This window comes from Lepus europaeus, chromosome 8 (assembly GCF_033115175.1).
Source record: "Lepus europaeus isolate LE1 chromosome 8, mLepTim1.pri, whole genome shotgun sequence".
In the NCBI taxonomy this organism is placed as follows: Eukaryota; Metazoa; Chordata; class Mammalia; order Lagomorpha; family Leporidae; genus Lepus; species Lepus europaeus.
In genome coordinates this window covers 96,615,936-96,637,475 of record NC_084834.1, presented here as the reverse complement: position 1 = coordinate 96,637,475, position 21,540 = coordinate 96,615,936, and the positions used below count along the sequence as shown (strand labels likewise).

Genomic DNA, 21,540 nt, shown 5'->3' with positions numbered 1-21,540 from the left:
TAGAAAAAGAAATTAAACTTTAAAAGAATGATTAAAAATGGAACATTCCTGAGTCAAGAGCCAGACTGCGGCAAAAACAGATGAATCCTATTCATAACTAAACTAGTGTTTCTTAAGCTTTAGGAGCCCAAGCATCCCATCATTAACATGCTAAGATCTGAATTTGGGGGCCCTTAATGGGGTTTCTGGTTCAATCTGTGTGGGGTGCTGCTTGGCCACCAACATAGCTGGGTCTGAATAAGGGCGAGGACTTTCCACCCCACTGCACCCATGGCTTTGTGAAAGGGAGCCACTGGGTCCAGTTCCAGAGTCCTGTGAGAGTCAGGGAATGCCAGGGTTAATCACATGCTTGCAACACAGGACAGCACCACCAAATCCCGTGCTTCCTGTATGCATCACCACGTGTGGGGTGTGTGGGAACATAGACTCCTTCTGCCCCTATCTTCTGTCCTGCACAGCTGCCAGGTGTGTAAGTCACGTTATCATCTTCCTTACCATCAGTCGTTCCACTGCACTCTGAATCTGTTATGTCTTTTTCTTAAGAAAAAGGGAAAGGCACACACATACACAAGAAAGACAGAGCGAGCTTCCATCCACTGGTTCAGTCCCCAAATGGCCTCAATGGCCTAGGCTGAGCCAGGATGAATCCAGGAGCCAGGAGCTTCATCCAGGAGATGAATGAAGAGTGGAGCAGTTGGAATGGGAACCTGTGCCCATATGGGATGCCAGGATCACAGCAGGTGGTGTAATCCCTAGGCCACAACACAGGCCCCCATTAGTTAACTCTGAAAGCACACGGTGAGAATGTTGGTATTATTATTCTCACACTTACTTTCTCATCAGAATGCAAGAATAGGCTTAAAGGCAACAGCTGCCTCTAGAAGTCAACATTCTCATGATTTAAGCTAAAGCAAATACTACCACTGGAGCTCCACACATCCATGGCCATGTGGTATAGGAAGTCCCCAGTCTAAGTCTTCACAAACACATCAGGGTCGAATGTTTTGTGATGGGAAACTCTGCACCCCCTTCACCACCCAACTCCCACGCCCTCCTCACACTCCCAAATCAACCTCTAAGCAGTATGACAGATCCAGCCTGTTTTTCCCAAAGATTGTGAAGCCAGTGTATGGGACAGCCAGCCTGGAACTCAGCGGGGGCGCTGTCATAGCTCTGGTGCCTTAGGGACTGGTGTTGTCAGGACCCTGTTGATGGGTCATTAGTCCAAGCTATGCTGCTAAGTCCTGTGTTTTCTTAGAGCTAAATAGATCCCATTACTCCCTTGCTAATCACTTTCACGTTTGAGAATTTGCACACATCACAGAGACACATTTGTTTGCTAGGTATGAATAAAGAGCCCTTTATTAACTGTGCTGCTGTCTGCAAATACTGAGATAGCCTAAAACTTCGCCAGGGTGTTTGAAAAGATGAGACTTTCAAACTCGAATTGTGTGTTAATTAATGCTGGATCTGAGGCCCCATCTATGTATTCTGTAGCTATTGCCCATAGTTGCTATAAATATGTCTAATTTACCATTTATTTTTAATGATGCTAAATTTTCATATTTTCTGTCAGCATGGAATTCCCCTCTGGTGAATCTACTCTATTAGTATTATATTAAAAACAGATTTTCCTCGGTTAACAAAAAATATAGGGCTTCACTAACTTTAAAAAAATGCCCTCAGAAATTAGGATGAATTATTAATTTGCAACATCTGTGACTGGGTTATGTTACACTGAGAAAAGTCCCAAGAGATGCAGGGTAAACAGACTTCTTGAAAATGACTTCATATCCTAACGCCCTGGGGATACAGGGCCAGGCACTGTGTCATCATGGTCTGTCCTTGATAAACTGCTGGATGGGTTCCATGAATTGTAAATGGAAACATCACTGGTGTCACTTACACTTAAGGATAAAATGGCCCCCGCTCCCTTCTCAACAGATATTAGTTTACATTGTATGTTGTGATTGACAGAGGCATGAATCTGTCAACAGTCAGTCTTGGAGGGTTTTTTTTTTCCCCCTTTCACTGAGAACAGCTTTATAAAAGCTTAAAGTTTCCATGTGATTCCTTTACTATTCCCAACCTCCTTTAAATCCCATGAAAGCCATTTTGGATTCAAGGAAATTGAGTCTCCAAAACGTTAGAAAGGCTATTTGCTTTGAATTTTAATCTCTGAAATCTGAAGAGGTTTTCATAAAATGTGTATCACTAGAATCCAAGGACATGTCATAGGAGCATTATTCATAGAACAACTTGCCTAGTCTTGAACTTGAACCAACCAAACCAACCATCTGGGTGATGCCTAAAATGAGTTTTTGAACACATTCCAATATCCTGTTTTCCCCTAGATGTTAAAATAGGTACAGTGCTTCTTAAGTACAGGTTTCTTAGGAAGTATTTTCATGGCCTAGAGAGTTCACGTATAGAGCACGTCACAGTCTGATTCAGAAGCGTGTCACCAAAACACCCCTTTCTCTGCTACATTTCCCAACTCTGCCTCATTGACTCCTTTATGCTATGAAACTCTGTATGGGATTGTGATGTTAATTGCAGGAAACCAAATGCCTCAAGTAAGACAAATTACTTTTATAAAATATGCTAAAAGATTAAAATATGTAAATCAAATTTCACTTTACACATGCAAATCAAATCCATTTTAATACATTTCAATAGAGTTTACACCTTTTCCAGCCCCTTAATCAACATAAGTTGGCTTATGTTTTGCCACAATGAAAAAGGCTCCTGATTTCTGCAGACTGATGATCTACTATCTTTTCCTTTTTATTCATTTACATTGCTAATAATAACAGATTCTAGAATCTTCTAATGAATTTTACTTTTTATTTTACAATCTCTTACCACTTCCAAGCAGTCGATGATCTTGGTTAATTTATCTTCAGGTAAGTTCTTCAGCAAGGATACACTTCAAAATTAAAAAGAAACCTTTTTTTAAAATTATCTCTCTGTATAAATATATATATAGATTGTGTGTGGATTCTGAAATTTCTATATTCATCTTAAAATATAATGCACATTAATCTTTCCAAATAACTGAAAACACTTATGTAGCTAAATTTCATATGCTAAAAATTATATATATAATCACAGACATTTAAAACAGGTAAATAAATGGAAATAGTAACATGTCATAAAGGAAAGAAGACCATTTTGTGCCTCTATTGGGGGAAAGTTGTACATTTGTTGTTGGTTTTCAAAGTGAATCACACCTGGAAGTGTGTTCCTCTCCCCATCTCTGTATCTTTTCTATTGGCGTGGGTGAGGATCAGATTTCATTCAAATCTTTGAATTAAGTAAAGACTGAATCCAGAGGAAACATGGAATTAACATTGAAATGATCTTTGATTATGGGTCACATTCTACTGTCTTGTAAAATTAATAGAAGCCAGAGGCATGTAATCAGAACACATTTAACATATAATAATAACATACAGAGAATGAAATAGAAAATGCAAACTATTATTTAAAAAAGTAGAAATTCCACTGAGTATGATCAACCAATCAATATGATTAAATGGTTCTCTTAAACAAAATTCTCTTCTACGTTACCCATTTTTATTCAGATCCACCCATATAACTTTGTAAGATAAACACTTCCTTACTTTCTAAAATCTGACATCCTGTAAGGGAAAAACAATGTTGCTCTAAAAGTAAATGAAAAGGCAGAGAGCTCTAGGCTGACTCTCACTCAAATGCACCTGGAGGCACGTGGTCAGGAACAGGTACAAGAATGTTTGCTTCAAAGTTATTTACAGCTGAAAATGCTAAACAAGCTCTAGTAGGAGGAGGACAGAAAAAGTAGTCAGATGATGGAACTCTGCAATAGCAGAAATGCCTGAACTAACAAACATGAGAGGTCCTTGGAAAAACATGGAGTAAAAAAATGAGTGGCAAAAATAACACAATTTTTATAAAATTCACAAATAATGCAAATCAAGTTATAGGCAAAATTATCAAGACTACCAAGGAATGACTGCTGTACCATAGAATGTACACTACTGCCAAGGAGGGAGTGGGGCAGGAGGCTGGAAATCTCACGAGGGAGTGCTCACTTTCTATTCTTTAGGTCGGGTAGTATCTTCATGGGTATTTATGTTTATAACTTCTGTATATACAACATACTCATACATCACATATTTCAAATAAAATGTAAGTAGAAGTAATATTTGCTGTATATTATGATACAAAAAAAATGTACTTCCCTAGTATATCTGCCTATTGATCAAATGGTAGAAGAGTAACCAGCACTTATTGACCAACGTGTGCTTGTCATCTAGCCCAGACTATCAGTCCTCTTTGGGGATGGCTGGAGAAAGAAATATGAAGAAAAATCTTTTGTCTGTCTCTCCTCTATGAAGACAGGGATCAGGTGTGTCTTGTTCACCACAATACTTAGTACCTGGCAACTAGTATATATTGAAGGAATGAATGAAAAAACAAAAAAGAAGGCAGAGAAGAAAAAAGAAGGGATATGTACAAGTAGATTATCAGAGCTCCTTGCACAAATACAGAACATATGAGCACTGGTTCATTTACTTGTCTCTCCTTGGTCTTTGAATAAATGTGACTTATCATCTTGAAATGGTGATCCAATTGCACACTTGTGGGATTCTGAGACCACCTATGTTCAGTCAGACCCCATATTATGCTGGCTAAGGCACTGGCTGGCTTATAGGTAAGGCACCTGCTTGTCATTATGGCAGCTCTTTGCCAGGAGTCATTATTGCCTCTGGAAGAACCAGCAAGATTTTTTATGGGAGACTGTAACAGCTGCAATGCTATACTGATTAACAATGTCTTCATTCAATGCTTACTGAGTCCTCATTACAGGCAAGGTACTGGACAGCCCTAAAAGCATCAGTGCAAGGTAAAATCACTATACTATACTTAAGAAGAACCTAGAATTTATTTTTAGGAAAACACATGATATATTATTATTATTATTGTTATTATTATTATTACTATTTATCAAAAATAACATTTCATGACAGTATATATTGCAACTTCAGAGACTGTCAAAGCTCCTACCAAAGTTACAAAAGTAGTTTAAATAAGGAACTCGTACTCTCAAAAAAATGTTTACATGGAGTGGACTTTTTTGGTTACGTAAACATTTGCTTCTCTATAACTTGATACATTCAAGTTGGTGATGGAAGAACTGGTCACACCTAAGTATGTTCCAAGAATCCATGTCATCAGGACAGGTATGGTAACATTTTCCATAATTTGCTACTATTAATAATAATCTGGAAGCTGGTGTAGCTATGCAAAGAAGAGTGTCTTAGGTAAAGCAAATAAGGATAATACAACAAATTAAGTTTAATATTATTCTAGGCAAAGCATTATTAGAAAGATTATCTTTTGCTATATCCCTTCAAATTTCAAATGTCATTCAAAGCCAGGGGAGCAACTGAGGCAAATATTTTAGGAATTTACAAATCTTTCCAGACTATACATTTTGGCTCCTACAATACAAGGGCAAAGGTTAGAAGGAGAAATAAATCAGTGCACAGGGCTAGTGGGAATTAAATATGTATTTTTAATGTGTAGTAGCATTTACTGCAAAGGAATCCTTATTGCTTCTTTGACTTAATCACGTGGTAAATGCCTAAATGAGAGAGGGTCATAGTAAAATAATTTTTCTGATAAAAATCAACATATCCACGACATGGCTACGCCATCGTCTGCACTTCATTCCAGTGTGTTCTTACCTTCTGAGGAAGTTTCTGTACTGCTCGTCTCTGGCTTGGGCTGTCCTCCTCATTATATTCTGGAAAACTTCTCGATCTAGAGCCCATGTTTTCACATTGGTGATAGCTTTAAAAAAGCAACAAAAAATAAAATATTGTTTAGCATCACTCGAAGAAAGCAATCCAAAAACAATCCATGCATTTGCTCTATGTTCCCAGAAACCGATATTTCTCAGGAAGTGTATTATTTAAATGGCAAATGGAAGGAGACAGTAAAATGAATAGTAATTTATAAATTATTTTGGCTTTGAAATGAGCCATGATTTGGAAGTGGGTAGCACAAGATTTTCTTCCTAATTATGTTTTGGTTAGGGTGATATTCAAATTAGTTTACAATTCCCAAGTAGGAGCTACAGCCATGATCAAAGAGAAGGCAGGCAGCCAGTAGGTAAGCCAGAGTTCAGAATTCACATACAGATAATTGAAAGATATCTCTGTGTATGTGTCTGTGTGCAGATCTTTTTATGTTATGTGGACATGATTACTAAAGAGTCAATATATTTTAAGCATCTTCATGGCCACTTTGTATAAAATGTATACAAATAATTTCAAAGAGAGTAAGGAAGAAAGTCTTTGAGAATTTTTATAGGAAACACATAAAAGGCAAACAGAATTTTAAAACGAAGTGGAGCAGAGTGAAGCTTTAATCAAAAATCTAGATGAAATTTCAGTTATAAGATTTTCAAAAAAAGGTGGGGGGAGTAATGAGAGTCTACAAAGCTCTGATTTACCAAACTTTAGAGTCAATTAGAGGTCTCTTAATATTCTTGTTAAAAATACAGATCCCTTAACAAGTACCAAATCGCAGCGATAAAAGTAATAAGTTCCTGGCGTTACTCAGCACAGTGGGGTGAATGTAGCTCACAAGAGATATTTATACATTTATGAGCAAAGAGTGGAGCAGAGCTCCAAGGCTGCAACCCCAGAGCACTGACCTAGTGAGGGAAATGATCTCTGCATGTACTGTTACATGGACTGACATATCCATATGTATGTACAGTTATTGTGAATCATAATTTTTAAATGTTCAAGGATTCAGAAATGGGAACATGATTTGATCACACACTGAACACAACTGTTGCCTGATGACACACCCCATAAATATGTACAATTAAAATTATAATAAAAACACATGTCACTGAGCTCCATCTGTAACCAGGTAGAAAATAAGGTAAGCAAACATTGTTACTACTTAAATGGAAAGCTTGGCAGGTGATGTTTCAGGCCTGGACTGCTGGCTTCCTGCCCACCCATGCCATAAGGCATAAATTGCCTTGTTCCTTATCTCAACTTCTGTAGCTGAGCAGGACCTGCTCAGGCAGGATCTAAACTCACCACATGTGGACCTCAAGGACTGCGAGCAACAGAGTAGGAATGTGTTGCCATCAGTTAGTAATAGGTCTTGGCACCTGACACCAGAGACTGCAGCTCTTTGATGAATTTAGCCATACCAGCACTCCCTTCCTTGTAACCCCTTAATAAGCCTCAAAACAGCCTTATCCAACGGAGTGGTAGTCTTTGAGACCAGGAAGTCTGCTACCCTCTCATCTGTCCACAAATTGAATGAATGTTCTCTTCCCTTCACCCCAAAGCCTTGTCCTTGTTATCTGATTTGGCACTGGCGACATGGACCCAGCTTTTGGTAGCACGTTATCAGGATATAGAGTAGAATCCCAGAATCTGTACTTTTTTATGATTTATTTATTTTTTGAACTGACATAAAAATTCTGCACATATATGAAGATTTTATGATTTTTCAACAAATGTATACATTATGTAATGTCCAAATAAGGGTAAAGATGTCTATCTTGACAAATACGTATTATTTCTTTACAAAGAAAAGATTCAAAGCCTTTTTGTCCAGTTTTTTAAAGAAGCATGCAGTGCATTTTCATTTATAATGACCCTACACTGCAACAGAACAGAACTTTTGACTCCTATCTAACTACAACTTAGTACTTGTTAATCAACATTTCCCTATCCATCTCTCCCCCACTACCTTTCCCAGCCTCTGCTAATCACCATTCTGCTCTCAACCTCTATGGGAGGGGCTGGCGCTGTGGCACAGCAGGTTAAGCTGCCACCTGCAGAACTGGCATCCCATGTGGTGCTGGTTCCAATCCTGGCTGCTCCACTTCTAGTCCCTGCTAATGCACCTGGGAAGGCAATGGAAGATGGCCCAAGTGTTTGGTTCCCTGCAGCCACATGGAAGACCCAGATTAAGCTCCTGGCTCCTGGCTTCAGCCTGGCCAGCCCTGGCCATTGCAGTCATTTGAGAAGAGAACCAGTAGATGAAATATTCATTCTCTCTCTGTCTCTGTCTCTCTCTCTGTCTCTCTCTCTCTTTTTCTCCCCTCTAATTCTGCCCTTCAAATAAATAAATAACTTTTTTAAAAAACTTCTATGAGAGCAAGTTCTCTTTTTCCAAAGATTTTGTTTACTTGAAAGACAGAGGAAGACAGATAGCCAGACAGCCAGCTAGAGATCTCCTTGCCTAATTATGCAGGTTATGATTATCAGTACTATGTTAAATAAAAGTGGCAAAAGTAAGCATCCATGTCTCCTCCAGATCTTAGGAATCCTTTAGCTTTTCCCACTTCAGTATGATATTGCTGTTGAACTGTTGTTATGTATGGTCTTTATTATGTTGAGATACATTCTTTCTGTACCTAATTTAGTGATGGATGCTGGATTTTATCAAATGCCTTTTCTGTATGTACCAGGATGATCATGGGTTTCGTCCTTCCATTTTGTTGACATAGCATGTCATGTATATTGATTTGCATATGTTGAACCATTCTTTCAGAGCTAAGAGGAATCTCAGTTGATCATGCTGAATAATCTCTACTGTACTGTTGGAATCTGTTTGCTAGTATTTTGTTGAGGACTTTTGTATCTACGTTTACCAAGTATGTTAGCCTGTAGCTTTCTTTTTTGCTGTATCCTTGTCTTAATTTGGTATCAGGGTAATTTTGGCTTCTTAGAATGTATTTGGAAGAATTCTCTCCTCTTCTATTTCTTGGACTGTCTTAAGAAGAACTGATATTAGTTTTACTTTAAATGTTTTGTAGAATTTGGCAGTGAAGCCAGTGGGTCCTAAGTGACCCTTTGATCAGAGACTTTTTTTTTTTACGGATTCAATCTCATTACTGGTTATCAGTCTATTTAGGTATTCTTTTTCTTCATGACTCAATCTTGGTAAAGTGTATCTGTCCAGGAATTTGTCCATTTTTCTAGTTTATCAAATTTGTTGGTATATAATTATTTATAATAATACCTGATTATTTTTACTTTGTGGTGTCATGGAATCTACATTTTATCAAATACTTCCTCAATGCTAATACATATAAATCCATCCCTAACCATTAAGAAATGCTATATCTAAATATTTCAGAAGAAAACTCAAGATGACTATGAACAAATTCAACAAAACCAGAAATCCTTAAGAGAAGCAATTAAACTAATCCCAAAAGTCACTCACGAATATTCTCATTGCACTAATTCATATCCCTTTTGATATTTATATTTTTTCATTGGTTTAATTAATTTTCTGGTTTATATATGTAAAATCCAAATAGAGATTAGAAAGCAACATTATGCACATATCCATGTAGCAGAATATAAAGTGAATGTTGGATTCATTTGGTTCAAGGCCGTTTTCCTAATTTGTATGGAGTTCTCTTATGTAAAAGTTATTTTTAACTTAAGTTATTTAGACAAATGCCTCAGTATAAATCCTTTCATGGGTGCAGCAGTTTCTATTAATAAGAGCATGTTGAGCAAAATGGCTGACAAAAATACATTAGAACAGGATGGAGTGAAGTCTTAGCTAGGTTACCTTTAGCATTGTATAATAATTCTAAGATAGAGGATTTTATCCTCTTACCTTTCACAGAGGCAGTCCTTGTACAGTTGTATAAAATGGCTAGTTCCCCAAATGTAGTCCACATAGGGATGGATGACAGCAATTTCTCCCCTTGAAATACCTCTAGTCGACCCTCTATTGACAGAATTTAAGAAAAACACAAATAATGAGAATATGCCTGCATTCCATAAATTTTAAAAAAAAATGAAGAGTGTACAAAACATACAAATAAGGTGATAATTCACATTTTAATACAGTGGTTCAGAGTAAAGACTAAATTTAGCTCTTCCTTTATGTTATTTTATTTGACAGGCAGAGTTAGACAGTGAGAGAGAGAGACAGAGAGAAAGGTCTTCCCTCCGTTGATTCACCCCCCAAATGGCCGCTACGGCTGGCGTGCTGTGCCAATCCAAAGCCAGGAGCCAGGTACTTCCTCCTGGTCTCCCATGCGGGTGCAGGTCCCAAGCACTTGGGCCATCCTCCACTGCCTTCCCGGGCCACAGCAGAGAGCTAGACTGAAAGAGGAGCAATCGGGACAGAATCTGGCACCCCAACTGGGACTAGAACCCGGGGTGCCAGCGCCGCAGGCGGAGGATTAGCCTAGTGAGCCGTGGCGCCAGCCTAAATTTAGCTCTTCTACTTACTCCTTATTAGCTGGGTCACCTAGAGAACATCACCTTTTCTGCCTGGAATTCCATATCAATAATGGAGATAATAATAATAATTACTATTCCCATTTCATAAAGTCTTTGTGAGAATTAAATAAGTTAACATAGGTAGGAATGGCTAGCACATAGGATGTGCTATGTAAGTATTAGCTATTATTAACACTTGCGTGTATGGTCACCATTGTAACAGAACCCTTCCTGAAGTAGTGGGTGACAAGCATTTTATTTAAAGTTCATTCTACCCTATCAAAAGGGTACGACATAAAACTAGCTCTTTTACTAGGAGCCAAACAATCACTGAGTGTCTTGAAATCACAGCAGAATTGTTCAACGCGAAGGCAGGACAACTTGTGATAACTGAGAAGTGCCCTGGAGTCAACTGCCTGGCTCTGAGCCACGGCTCTAGTTACTGGCTGGATGACTGTTTCTTCCCAGTGCTTCTACCACTATTCATTCAAATGTAATGCATACAAAGGTCCTTTGAAAAGTTTGTGAAAATGGAATTGAAATATGCATTTACTTTGGTAAAAAAATTTTGAAATTCATGCATAGTTTTTCCCATAACACATGTTTTCCATGAAGTTTTTGAAGACCCCCATATATGAATTATAAATGTTAAGAGGCTAAGAAAAGTGCTTAGCACTTAGGTGTACCTAGGCAAAGAAAGGAGAACTCCAGATTACCTTCTAACAGTTCTTTGGCTTTGTTAATATTCTTCTCCCATCCCTTCAAACAAACATAAACAAAACCTTACCCAACCCAGATCATAAGTAAAATATATCTAAATTCTGAGAGGAAGAAGGAAAGGTGAGGCACAGTCTCTTTTCCTAAAGAATCCATCTCTTTCTCCTAATTCACCACTAAACAGCTCTGAGTCATCTCTGCCCATTCATTCATTCAACAGATCTGCCAGCGCATCAGAGTGTAGAGAAGAGGAAAGACACTTAATCTGATAGGATTTATATTCCAGTAAGAAAAAAAAACCTTCAAATTCTACAGATTAGATATGCATTTTAATAAATTCCCATTACAGCTAAATTTTATTCCATCAAAACCACTTACTGCTAACATCCAGTTGAAATCATGGATGTTAATGCATTTCAAGGACTTTTTTAATTGGCTATGGCTCATAGGACTTGAGCAATGCTGAGGAATTATATGGGATATCAAAAGTTTAAGCTAAATATGCTTTTACTATTTGCTATATTTTATAAAGGGGAGATATTTAATTACAAAATTAATTTGCTCAACCAGATAATTAAACCAGGCAATTCAGTCCTTTCATGACATTGTAATTAATTCAACCAAGAAACCATCCAATTTTCATTTCCATGTATAGCCCTGATCTCAATAGCTGCACTGATGCTGACTTCTGCTCAACCTCTTCTCCCTCAAAACCTTTCATCAGAGTTAGTGGCAAGGAACAAGATGGGCTGACGTGAGTTTTGCATCCTCTCTAGCAGGTTCCATAAATGTTTGTTGACTTAATTGGCTGTCTCCTCTTGCCAGAATGCTCTAGCGTTGCTAAAATGGATAAGAAACAACCAAGCAAAAAAAAATGCAAGAAAGAAAAATTGCTCTGGTTCACCTGTTCACAAAAAACCGAAGCCTGGCTATGAGCAGTATACTCCACTACTTGACTAGAATAATCATTTGGAAAGGACTATACAATTCTAAAGGTGCTTAAAAAGATGTATATGGCAAATAATACACAAATAATTATAAAACTGTCATGTTTAAAAAATAAATGTAGATAAAAACAGTCTTTTGTACACCAGAAATAGAATTATACATGTTTATTACTTGATAACCCATGTCTTATCATTTAGATAGGCAACTTCTGTCCTAAACCTAAGGCCCCAAGGAATAAAAGCATTGCTTGGATGATCAGGAAATTCAATGCCAAACAGAAAGCATGACACATCTCAGGTCACCACTCTATCTGCATAAGCCAGGGTAACTTTGTTTCCTAAAACTCAACAAGGTGAAGCCATTCGGAATTCGGCATGGCATTCAAAAGCTTCAATCTCTGTTCAGATAATTTCATGCTTATTTATCTACAAAAAGTTTTTTGAAGTAGCAGTTATAAAATCTATACAGAAATAAACCCTTTGCCTTTCTAACCATTATAATCTCAGCATACAAACATGTGCAAGGGATCACAGAGGAAGAGAACCATTTAAGTGATTCCAAAAATACTAGTTTTAATTGTGAGGCATTCCATTTGACTTGTCTGTTGGTTAAGTGAACATAAATTATCTTTTGAAAGCATTGGTATATATCAAAAGAATTTTCCAGAACCACAAAAATTATTTTTTTTCTCATACAGTTACCTACAACATCAATATAAGCAGCAATATTTTGAATGGAAGCACATCTTTTAGTAGCTGGAACTGTGGTTAAAAGCACAAATTCTTAAGTCAGATTGTCTAAATTTGCATTTTAGGTCCACTACTAATAAGCTGTGTAGCTTTGGATTATAAAACATAGTCTCAAATTGTAACATGGAGAAAACAGAAACTAGATGAAATTAAACCTCTTCCTTAAGTATTTTATAAGATGTTTGATCTTCAGAAACTATTGGACAAATACTACGCATTTTCATCATCATATTAGACAAGCAATGCTACCATATCATGAACTTAATCTCTTAGATATTCTACAAAGAGAACAACTGGTTTTGCATTTTCATAAATATTTGCAAAATATTTATAACTGGAAAAATTCTGTGAAACCCACCTGCTAGCACAAAGATATGATTCCCTGGTTCTCCTTGTTTAATAATGTAACTCCCTTGCTGGTAGTTCCTGCCGTACATGCATTCCACCATGTCTTTGATCTGCTGAGGGTCCAGTCTCTTCAGAAACTGGTTTTTATTAAGGGCATCTGTAATGAGCTTCTTCTCACTGGAGTGATAGAAAAGAAATGTGAGGTGTAAGGATTTAGCTGCCAATTAAGATGCCCACATCCCATATCATAGTGCATGGATTCAACACCCAGTTACACTCCTGACTCTTAACTTCTTGCTAATGCAGAACCTGGAAGGCAGAAATGGTGCCTATGGTGATGGGAGTCTTGCCACCCACGTGGGAGTCCTGGATGGAGTTTTTGACCCCAAGCCCAGCCCAGGACCATTGAGGACATCTGGAGAGTGAACCAATGGATGGGAGCTCTCTGTCTCTGTCTGTCCCTCAAATGCATAAATAAAAATTTTTAAAAGATCCATTACTTAATATTAGTGACAACCATGCTTTACTATCTAGATTTACTTCATTACCATACCTTACTTGTGAGGTAATTTTGAATCGTTTCCTGATTATTATTATTGCACTGATTGTATTGTCACTCCTAATTGTATAATTACTCCCAATCACCAGAATTGCAGACCTTCTCAGGATTCCTAGACACACTGCTAAGGCACACATGACTTCTGGATGGAACACAAGTCTGGTGGATGGGAAGAGGTTATATTTAAGGAACTGCGACATGGTCATTCCCTGCCGTGTGCCTAGTGTCTGTGGCACCAGCTCTTTTATACCTTATTTCATCTTCACCTCTATCTTGTGTGATAATTACCAATCCTACTTTAAGCAGTAAAAACCCACTTATTCTTCATAGGAGTAAATCTAAATCTGAGTCTAAGGACTGTGCTGCTTCTGTTATATCCCACTGCCTCTTCTGAGGAAGACAGTTCTCTCCCATGGGGCTTGTTAGATGGTGGCAGTCTGATTTGGCTCACGTTTTACTCTAGGTACATGTAGACTAGACAGAGCCTACATTTCCAATCTCACATCTATCAATCCTCAAATCCACACTATTAATACCCCTAGAACTCTATGTTTTTCTTCCAAAAAAAAAAAAAAAGTTACCCAATGTTCATTACCATACATTTTAAATATTCTAATTAACATGATTTTATGTAGATATCATAGTTATTGGACAGGAAGAAAGGATCCTTTATTGGCTAAGTCAGAATATCTGAATAGTGTATTCTCATAAACACAGCATTTTTTAAAGATGTATTTATTTATTTGAAAGGCGAGAGGTCTTCTATCTACTGGTTCACTCCCTAGATGCCTGCAATGGCCAGAGTTGCGCCAATCTGAAGCCAGGAGCCAGGAGCTTTCTCTGGGTCTCCTACGGGAGTGCAGGGTCCCAAGCACTTGGGCCATCCTCCACTGCTTTCCCAGGCCATTGCAGAAAGCTGGACTGGAAGTGGAGCAGCCAGGACTTGAGCCGGCACCCATACGGGATGCTGGCACCCCAGGCGGCAACTTTACCCGCTATGCTACAGCCCAGGGCCCCACAGCATGATTTTTAAGGTAGCATTTCTTCTCGATATTTTTCAATCAAGCTTTCTCTGAACACTGATTTTACAGTTTGAAAACTAGCAATCTTTTTCTATACAAAGAATTCTCGGAGTGGGCATTTAGCATAGTGGTTAAGATACTGCTTAGGATCTCTATGTGTGCATCCCATATCAGAGTGCCTGGTACAAGTCCCGGCTACTCCACTTCCAATCCAGCTTCCTGATACTGTGCACCCTGGGAGGCTGTAGATGGCGACTCAGTATTTGGGTCCCTGCTATCCACACGGGAGACCTGGCTTGAATTCTGCAGACCTGGCTTCAGCCTGGTCCAGTCCTGGTTGTTGTGAGCATTTAGGGAGTGAACCAGCAGTGGAAGGACTCTCTCTTTCAGCTTTAAAATAAAACTAAAATAAATTTTTATAGAGTTTTAAGTTTTCAAACACAAGCTAAGACTTCTTAGAATAACTACTTCTCTCATGAGTCCATCTGTCAGATCACGAAGGTCCATGCAGGAAACAGGACAGAGTCTTCTACACAGACACTACTTCTTCCCTTCAGTCTCTCCGCTCTCAGAGCCATCCAAACTCTGAGTACCTTCAGAATTTATTTCCCTCTTCATCTTAAGTATCACCGAACTACATGAATTCTCTTCACAAAATATCACTCTTATAGATTTTATTTTCTGTTTTCAAGGTTGTCCCACAGTCCAGTAAAAAAAATAATCTTAGGTCTGCACAACTTTAACGGCTTCTTTCCTGGAATTTCAGCTTCTAGCATCTGTCTCCTAAACTCTATTCTTTATCATGTTAACAAATAAATGTTGCAAAAAATTGACCAAAAAATTGAATTCATCATACCCTTTCCTGAAACCAATAATTCACCCGATTGCAATATACCAAGAACATATATTTGGCAGGTAATTTTCTTGAATCAAATAGTGGAACTGTGAACTATACTGGAAAATCTCTGTTTTTATGGACTTTCATGCTAGTGTAATATTCCAGCCAGTTTTCCTCAATGCCTACATATTCTAATTTACCAATGTTTATAAACAGTTTCTTTAGAAGCAAAAATGTATTGACTAAAGGATTTTGAAAATGCACAATTCACACTTCAAAGATTAAAACAGGCCTTGTAGCAAACAAATCTGCTCAAACCAGTTTTTCTCAAACTCTAAGGTATTTTTTCTTTCCTTATCTTTTAACTAAATTTCTGACAACCCACTGAAGAACTATGAAATCGTCTTTTCCCATAAAAGAAAGCTAATACACTCTAACCCAATATTCATCATTTCCTACAACACGACTCCACTCTATTAATCTAGTTCTTCCTCCCTAAAACAAATATTTTATTACAGATAGATTGGTACCCTCACTGTCTTGTACGTCTGCCAGCTTCAGCTTAAGGCTTGGGACACGTTTTCACCTCTGACTTTGCTTCTTCTCTCCTCGGTCTGTCCAAGAACGCCTCATGCTTCCAGATGGATGCTGTAGCTCATACAAGCCTTCATTCCACTTTGATCTTCCTAGCATAATAATTTTTATGTACAGTTGGTAAATTTTAGCAAGAACCTACTTGGGACACAGAAATTACTTAAACATGGTCCATGCTCTTAAAATTCATAGATCCTTATTGGTTAGTTTAGTGTATAAACATTGTATTTTTAAAATCTTCATTGCATTCTTAAATTTATTATTTTTTTTTTTTTGACAGGCAGAGTGGACAGTGAGAGAGAGAGACAGAGAGAAAGGTCTTCCTTTTGCCATTGGTTCACCCTCCAATGGCCGCCGCGGTAGCGCGCTGCGTCCAGCGCACCACGCTGATCCGATGGCAGGAGCCAGGGGCTTCTCCTGGTCTCCCATGGGGTGCAGGGCCCAAGCACTTGGGCCATCCTCCACTGCACTCCCTGGCCACAGCAGAGAGCTGGCCTGGAAGAGGGGCAACCGGGACAGGATCGGTGCCCCGACCGGGACTAGAACCCGGTGTGCCGGCGCCGCAAGGCGGAGGATTAGCCTAGTGAGCCGCGGCGCCGGCGCATTCTTAAATTTATTAACATACAGAGGACAAACTTAATGATTTTCATAGATATAGTTCCAAGAATAGAATACTTTCTTCCTACCCTCTCTCTTCCTTCTTTTATTTTCATTTTTTTTCATTTTTTGTGATAGCAGTCTTTCAATTTACCTTATAATCACAGTCTGAATTATTCCTCTAAACAAAGAGCTTTACAAGTAAAAGGTAGATAAGACTCCTGTTCTGCAGGGGTGTAGGCAAGGGTTACAGACAACAGTCAAATCACAGGATGTCAGTTTAGCTTAATATACTTTACTTTTTTAGGGTATTCTATATATTAGCTGCAGCCAATCAAAGAAAACATATGATACTTATCGTTTATAGATCTGGCTTATTTCTACTAAGCTTAATGGTCTCCAGTTCCACATATTTTAATAATAGAAAGTTTCTCTCTATGGATTTTTCTCCCAACTGGATAACCAATTCTTGCTGAGATGAGTCCTAACTTGATTCTCCTGTTTAAGGGAAGTATACATAATGAAGTAAGAACATGAGTTTTTCAACTCCTCCTACAACTATGATTTGCCAGCTACTATCAGTACAGGTCTCTCTTCCCCTCAAAAAATCATCAAAGCTGTTCAGATAAATAAAGAGAAGCAGAGAGAGAGAGAGAGAAAGAGAAAAAATCTGTTGAAAGTATTGGTGATCTATCAGCACAACATCCACATATGGAATCGTGATTCACAACAGAACATGAGCTTAACATTCACTTCTGCTTTCCTCATAAGGGATTAGTTGACTTGTTTACGGCTCCTGAACAGTACTGACTGTCTCTATAGAAAGAGACACACAACAGATCAAGGTACTGGTTTTTGGCTGTTCGTCATTTGATCTGTTCTCTTGGTACGCCTAGTATTTTTTTATGCCATCTCAGCTATCTGTTATGGAAAAATTGTACAAAACTCTGAGTCTAAACATTGTGTGAATTTTTACAGAAAAGATTTACTTTTGCTTCTGGCAGATAGTTAGGCCAGGAGCAAATAATTTTAACTCAAGCAGGATCTTTTTTTTTTTTTTTGAGACAGTCCGTATATTTTGACTAGTCTTTGCTTCTAGGTTGCAGTATTCCATATATCCCATCTGAAATGCTGTTTACCAGAATTCTCTATAGAGTGAAACAAAAATTTTCTTAAATCAATGAAAAGACATCAAGTAACAGGTAAGGTTCATTATAAACTTCAAACAAACACAAAGGAAACCACATCTTGGTCTATGATAGTCAAATTGCTGAAAATCAAATACAAAAAGAAAAATCTAAAAGTCAGCTATAAAAAAGAAACACATTGCCTTCATATGATCAACAATAGGACTGACTGACTTACAGAAATAATGGAAGCCACAACATAGTAGAATATTCTCAAAATGTTTCAGAAAGCCTATTTAACTACCTTTACCTGGTAAAAACAGCCTTCAGATATGAGAACAAAATGAACACATTTCAAAATATTTTTCCATGGGCAACACATAATAGTGCATCACTCCAAACAGTAGGAATTTGATCCCAGTGGAAAACAGAAGACGTTAGAAAGAAGAAATAGCAATGGAAAAAATAAATATGTAAGTAAGTAAAGGAAGCTTGTCTTTACCAAAGAATGATAATACCTTGTAGAGTGTGTAATATACAGCAAATTAATGTCTGAAAACAATAAATGAAAAATATGAGATGGAAACAATAAATTGAGTTAGCATAATTTTTTAAAGATTTTTTATTTATTCATTTGACAGGCAGAGTTACAGACAGTGAGAGAGAGAGAGACAGAGAGAAAGGTCTTCCTTCCTTTGGTTCACCCCCCAAGTGGCCACTACGGCCCGAGCTACGCCGATCCGAAGCCAGGAGCCAGGTGCTTCCTCCTGGTCTCCCATGCAGGTGCAGGGCCCAAGCACTTGGACCATCCTCCACTGCCTTCCCAGGCCACAGCAGAGGGCTGGACTGGAAAAGGAGCAACCAGGACAGAATCTGGCGCTGGGATGCCAGCACCACAGGCGGAGGATTAACCTAGTGCGCCACGGTGCTGGCTTCGAGTTAGCATAATTTATGGCTCAGGAACTGATAAAAATTCTAATCTGTATCAGAAATTTAATAAATTAATGATGCATATCATAATTTAAGCTAACTCTTAAAAGATTAGTCAAAGAATGCTTAAATAGAAAATAAAAATAAAATTTAATAAAAACATACTTATTAATCCAAGAAAATGGCAAGAAAGTAGAGAAAAAGAAACTAAAGAAGTGCAACAAAGAGGTAACAAATAGATGCAAGATTTAAACCCAAATATTTTGTGTTTACATTAAATATGAATGGATCAAATTCCTCAATTAGAAAATAAAATTATCATACTAGTGAAATAAAAAGAGAAATACATACGTGTGTTGCTTGTAAGAGACAAGTATTAGAGATAATGGCACAGAAAGGATGAAAGTTTAAAAATGGAAAAATATATACTATGTGAACAATAATTAAAAAAAATTTTTCCAGACACAGGAAGGTAAACTTTAATGTAAAATACATTTCTAAAAATACAGAGGGATATATCACAGCAATGTAATCAACAATATAAAAATATTCCAAATTTGTATGTATCTATTATGATACCCTCAAACATATAAAGCAATATTGACAAAATTAAAAGAAACCATGGCCAAATCATCTATACTTATTTTGGGAGATTTGGACAGCACTCTCTAAATAATAGAACAAGCAGGCAAAATTAAAAACTAGAAGCTCTAAATAACTGTTAAACTTCATGCAGTCTTTTGATGAAATGTATATTTCAAGTCTGTATTCAATAAAATTTTAATACTTATTCTTTTGAAGTTCACATGGAATCTTCATGTAAATTGATAGTTTGGGGAACCATAAAACAAGTTGCAAGTGCTTTTACATCTAAAGTAACACAGATTTGAATACAGTAGAATTAGGCTACAAATCAATAACAAAATATAATTCTGTGCATAGGTATTTGGCACAGCAGTCAAGTCACTGCTTAGGTTACCTGTGTCCCGTTTCAAAACACTCATTTTGTACCCCAACTCCTCCACTTCCAATCTAGCTCTCTGCTAATATGCATGTTGGAAGGCAGCAGAGGACACCCACATGGGAGACCTGACAGCCACATGGGGGTCCCTGGCACCCACATAGGAGACTGGATTGGGTTCTGGGCTCCTGCCTTTAGCCTGGCCCAGCCCTGACTGCTGCATGCATCTGAGGTTGAACCAGAGGGTAGAATATCTTACTCTCTTTTTCTCCCTCTGTCTTCCAAATAAAATGAAAATAAATTAAGAAAAATTAAAAACATGTAATCATAAAATTATCAAATGTTTGAAAATTGAGCAATACATTTTTAAATAGCCTATAGGCCAAGTATTATGTCATAAAGAAATCAAATAATATTTTGAAAAAAGAAATACATACAATGTGCAGTTAATGGGATGCTTAGAAATCTATAGTGTTAAACAGCTAAAACAAAAGAATAGAGATTACAAATAAATTATCTAAGTGTTTGCCACAAAAATCTAGAAAAGAAAGGCAAATTGGACTCAAAAAAGGGGGGGAATGCAGGAAATGACAAAATGGAAGCATAAATTAATAACTCAGGGAGAAGTATAATGAAGAGAACCAACACAGTCCAAAACAGCTTCTCTGGAAGACTAATAAAGCTGATAAATTCACAACAAGATGTAGAAGCAGAGGGGAAGAAAGCATGGGAGACAGGTAATACAATTACTAATACTGCAAATGAGTAGACATCAGCATAGATATTAAAGATTTGAAAAACGAGTGAACAGCATACATAACTTTTTAAATATATATCAATTTTTCAGGAACCCTGACAAAATATACCATATAAAATCTGACACAAGAAATGGAAAACCTGCTTGGCAAAAGCATAAGAAATGCACATTTGTTAAGAGCACAGATCTGGATCTGGGATTGCCAGGGTTTGATTCCATGCTCTGCCACTAACTGTGGAACCTTGAGCAAGTCATTTAATCTCTGAGTTTCCTGAGCAGTGAAACAATAATAAAAACACTCCAAGGGTCGTGAGATTTCTATGAGAATTAAATTTATTAATGATACAAAGCACTAAGCAATGTGCCCAGTACATAAAATATACTACATAAGGGATAACAATTACTATGATAAATCACCAGGTTACCAGCTACTTAAAAACTGAGTGAAAACATCCCAAAATGCTCAACATTTAGAGAATTCCCTTTAAGGACGAGCACTTTGAAATTTAGTGAACTTTCTGACAATCCAGTTCCCCTGCTTTCACTCTCCCAGTGCCCGGGGTATCCACAGACCCCAGGATGCCTTGCAGGTCCCCAGATGTCCCAGGCCACTTAGTTTCCCCACAGTTCATTCATCCACCCAAACCAAGTTCTCGCTTTTCTCTGCCATAAAGGATTTCCTAGTCCACCAAGCAAATGCTCACTCCTTCTTTCATTCACTTCTCTCTTAGAGCATGAATCACACAGGAGCTGGCATTGTGTCACCACAGGTAAAGCCACTGGTTGTGATACCGGCTTCCCATATCAGGGCACTGGTTCGAGTCCCAACTGCTCCACTTCTGATCCAGCTCCCTGATAATGGCCTGGGAAAGCAGCAGAAGATGGTCCAAGTGCTTGGGTTCCTGCACCCACGTGGGAGACCAGGATGATGTCATTGGCTACTGGTTTCTACTTGCCCCAGACCTGGCCATTGTGACCATTTGGGGAGTGAACCAGCAGATGGAAGATTCTCTCTCTCTCTCTCTCTCTCTCTCTCTCTCTCTCTCTCTCTGCCTATCAAATAAATAAGTCTTTTTTAAATTTTTTAAAATTTATTTGAAAGACAGGGTTACAGAGAGA

General features: G+C 37.9%; 1 protein-coding gene across 2 annotated transcripts in view; it reads right to left on the bottom strand.

Moving 5' to 3' along the window:
* The window catches only part of PRKG2 (protein kinase cGMP-dependent 2), a 97,994-nt gene that overhangs the window by 64,057 nt on the left and 12,397 nt on the right, over nt 1–21,540 (bottom strand). For both annotated transcript variants that reach the window (XM_062199194.1, XM_062199195.1), the window contains exons 2-5: nt 13,047–13,213; nt 9,661–9,774; nt 5,736–5,841; nt 2,866–2,929 (exon numbers count right to left, since the gene is read on the bottom strand). In XM_062199194.1, the coding sequence (XP_062055178.1) occupies nt 2,866–2,929; nt 5,736–5,841; nt 9,661–9,774; nt 13,047–13,213 (451 nt within the window). The remainder of the gene's footprint in view (nt 1–2,865; nt 2,930–5,735; nt 5,842–9,660; nt 9,775–13,046; nt 13,214–21,540) is intronic.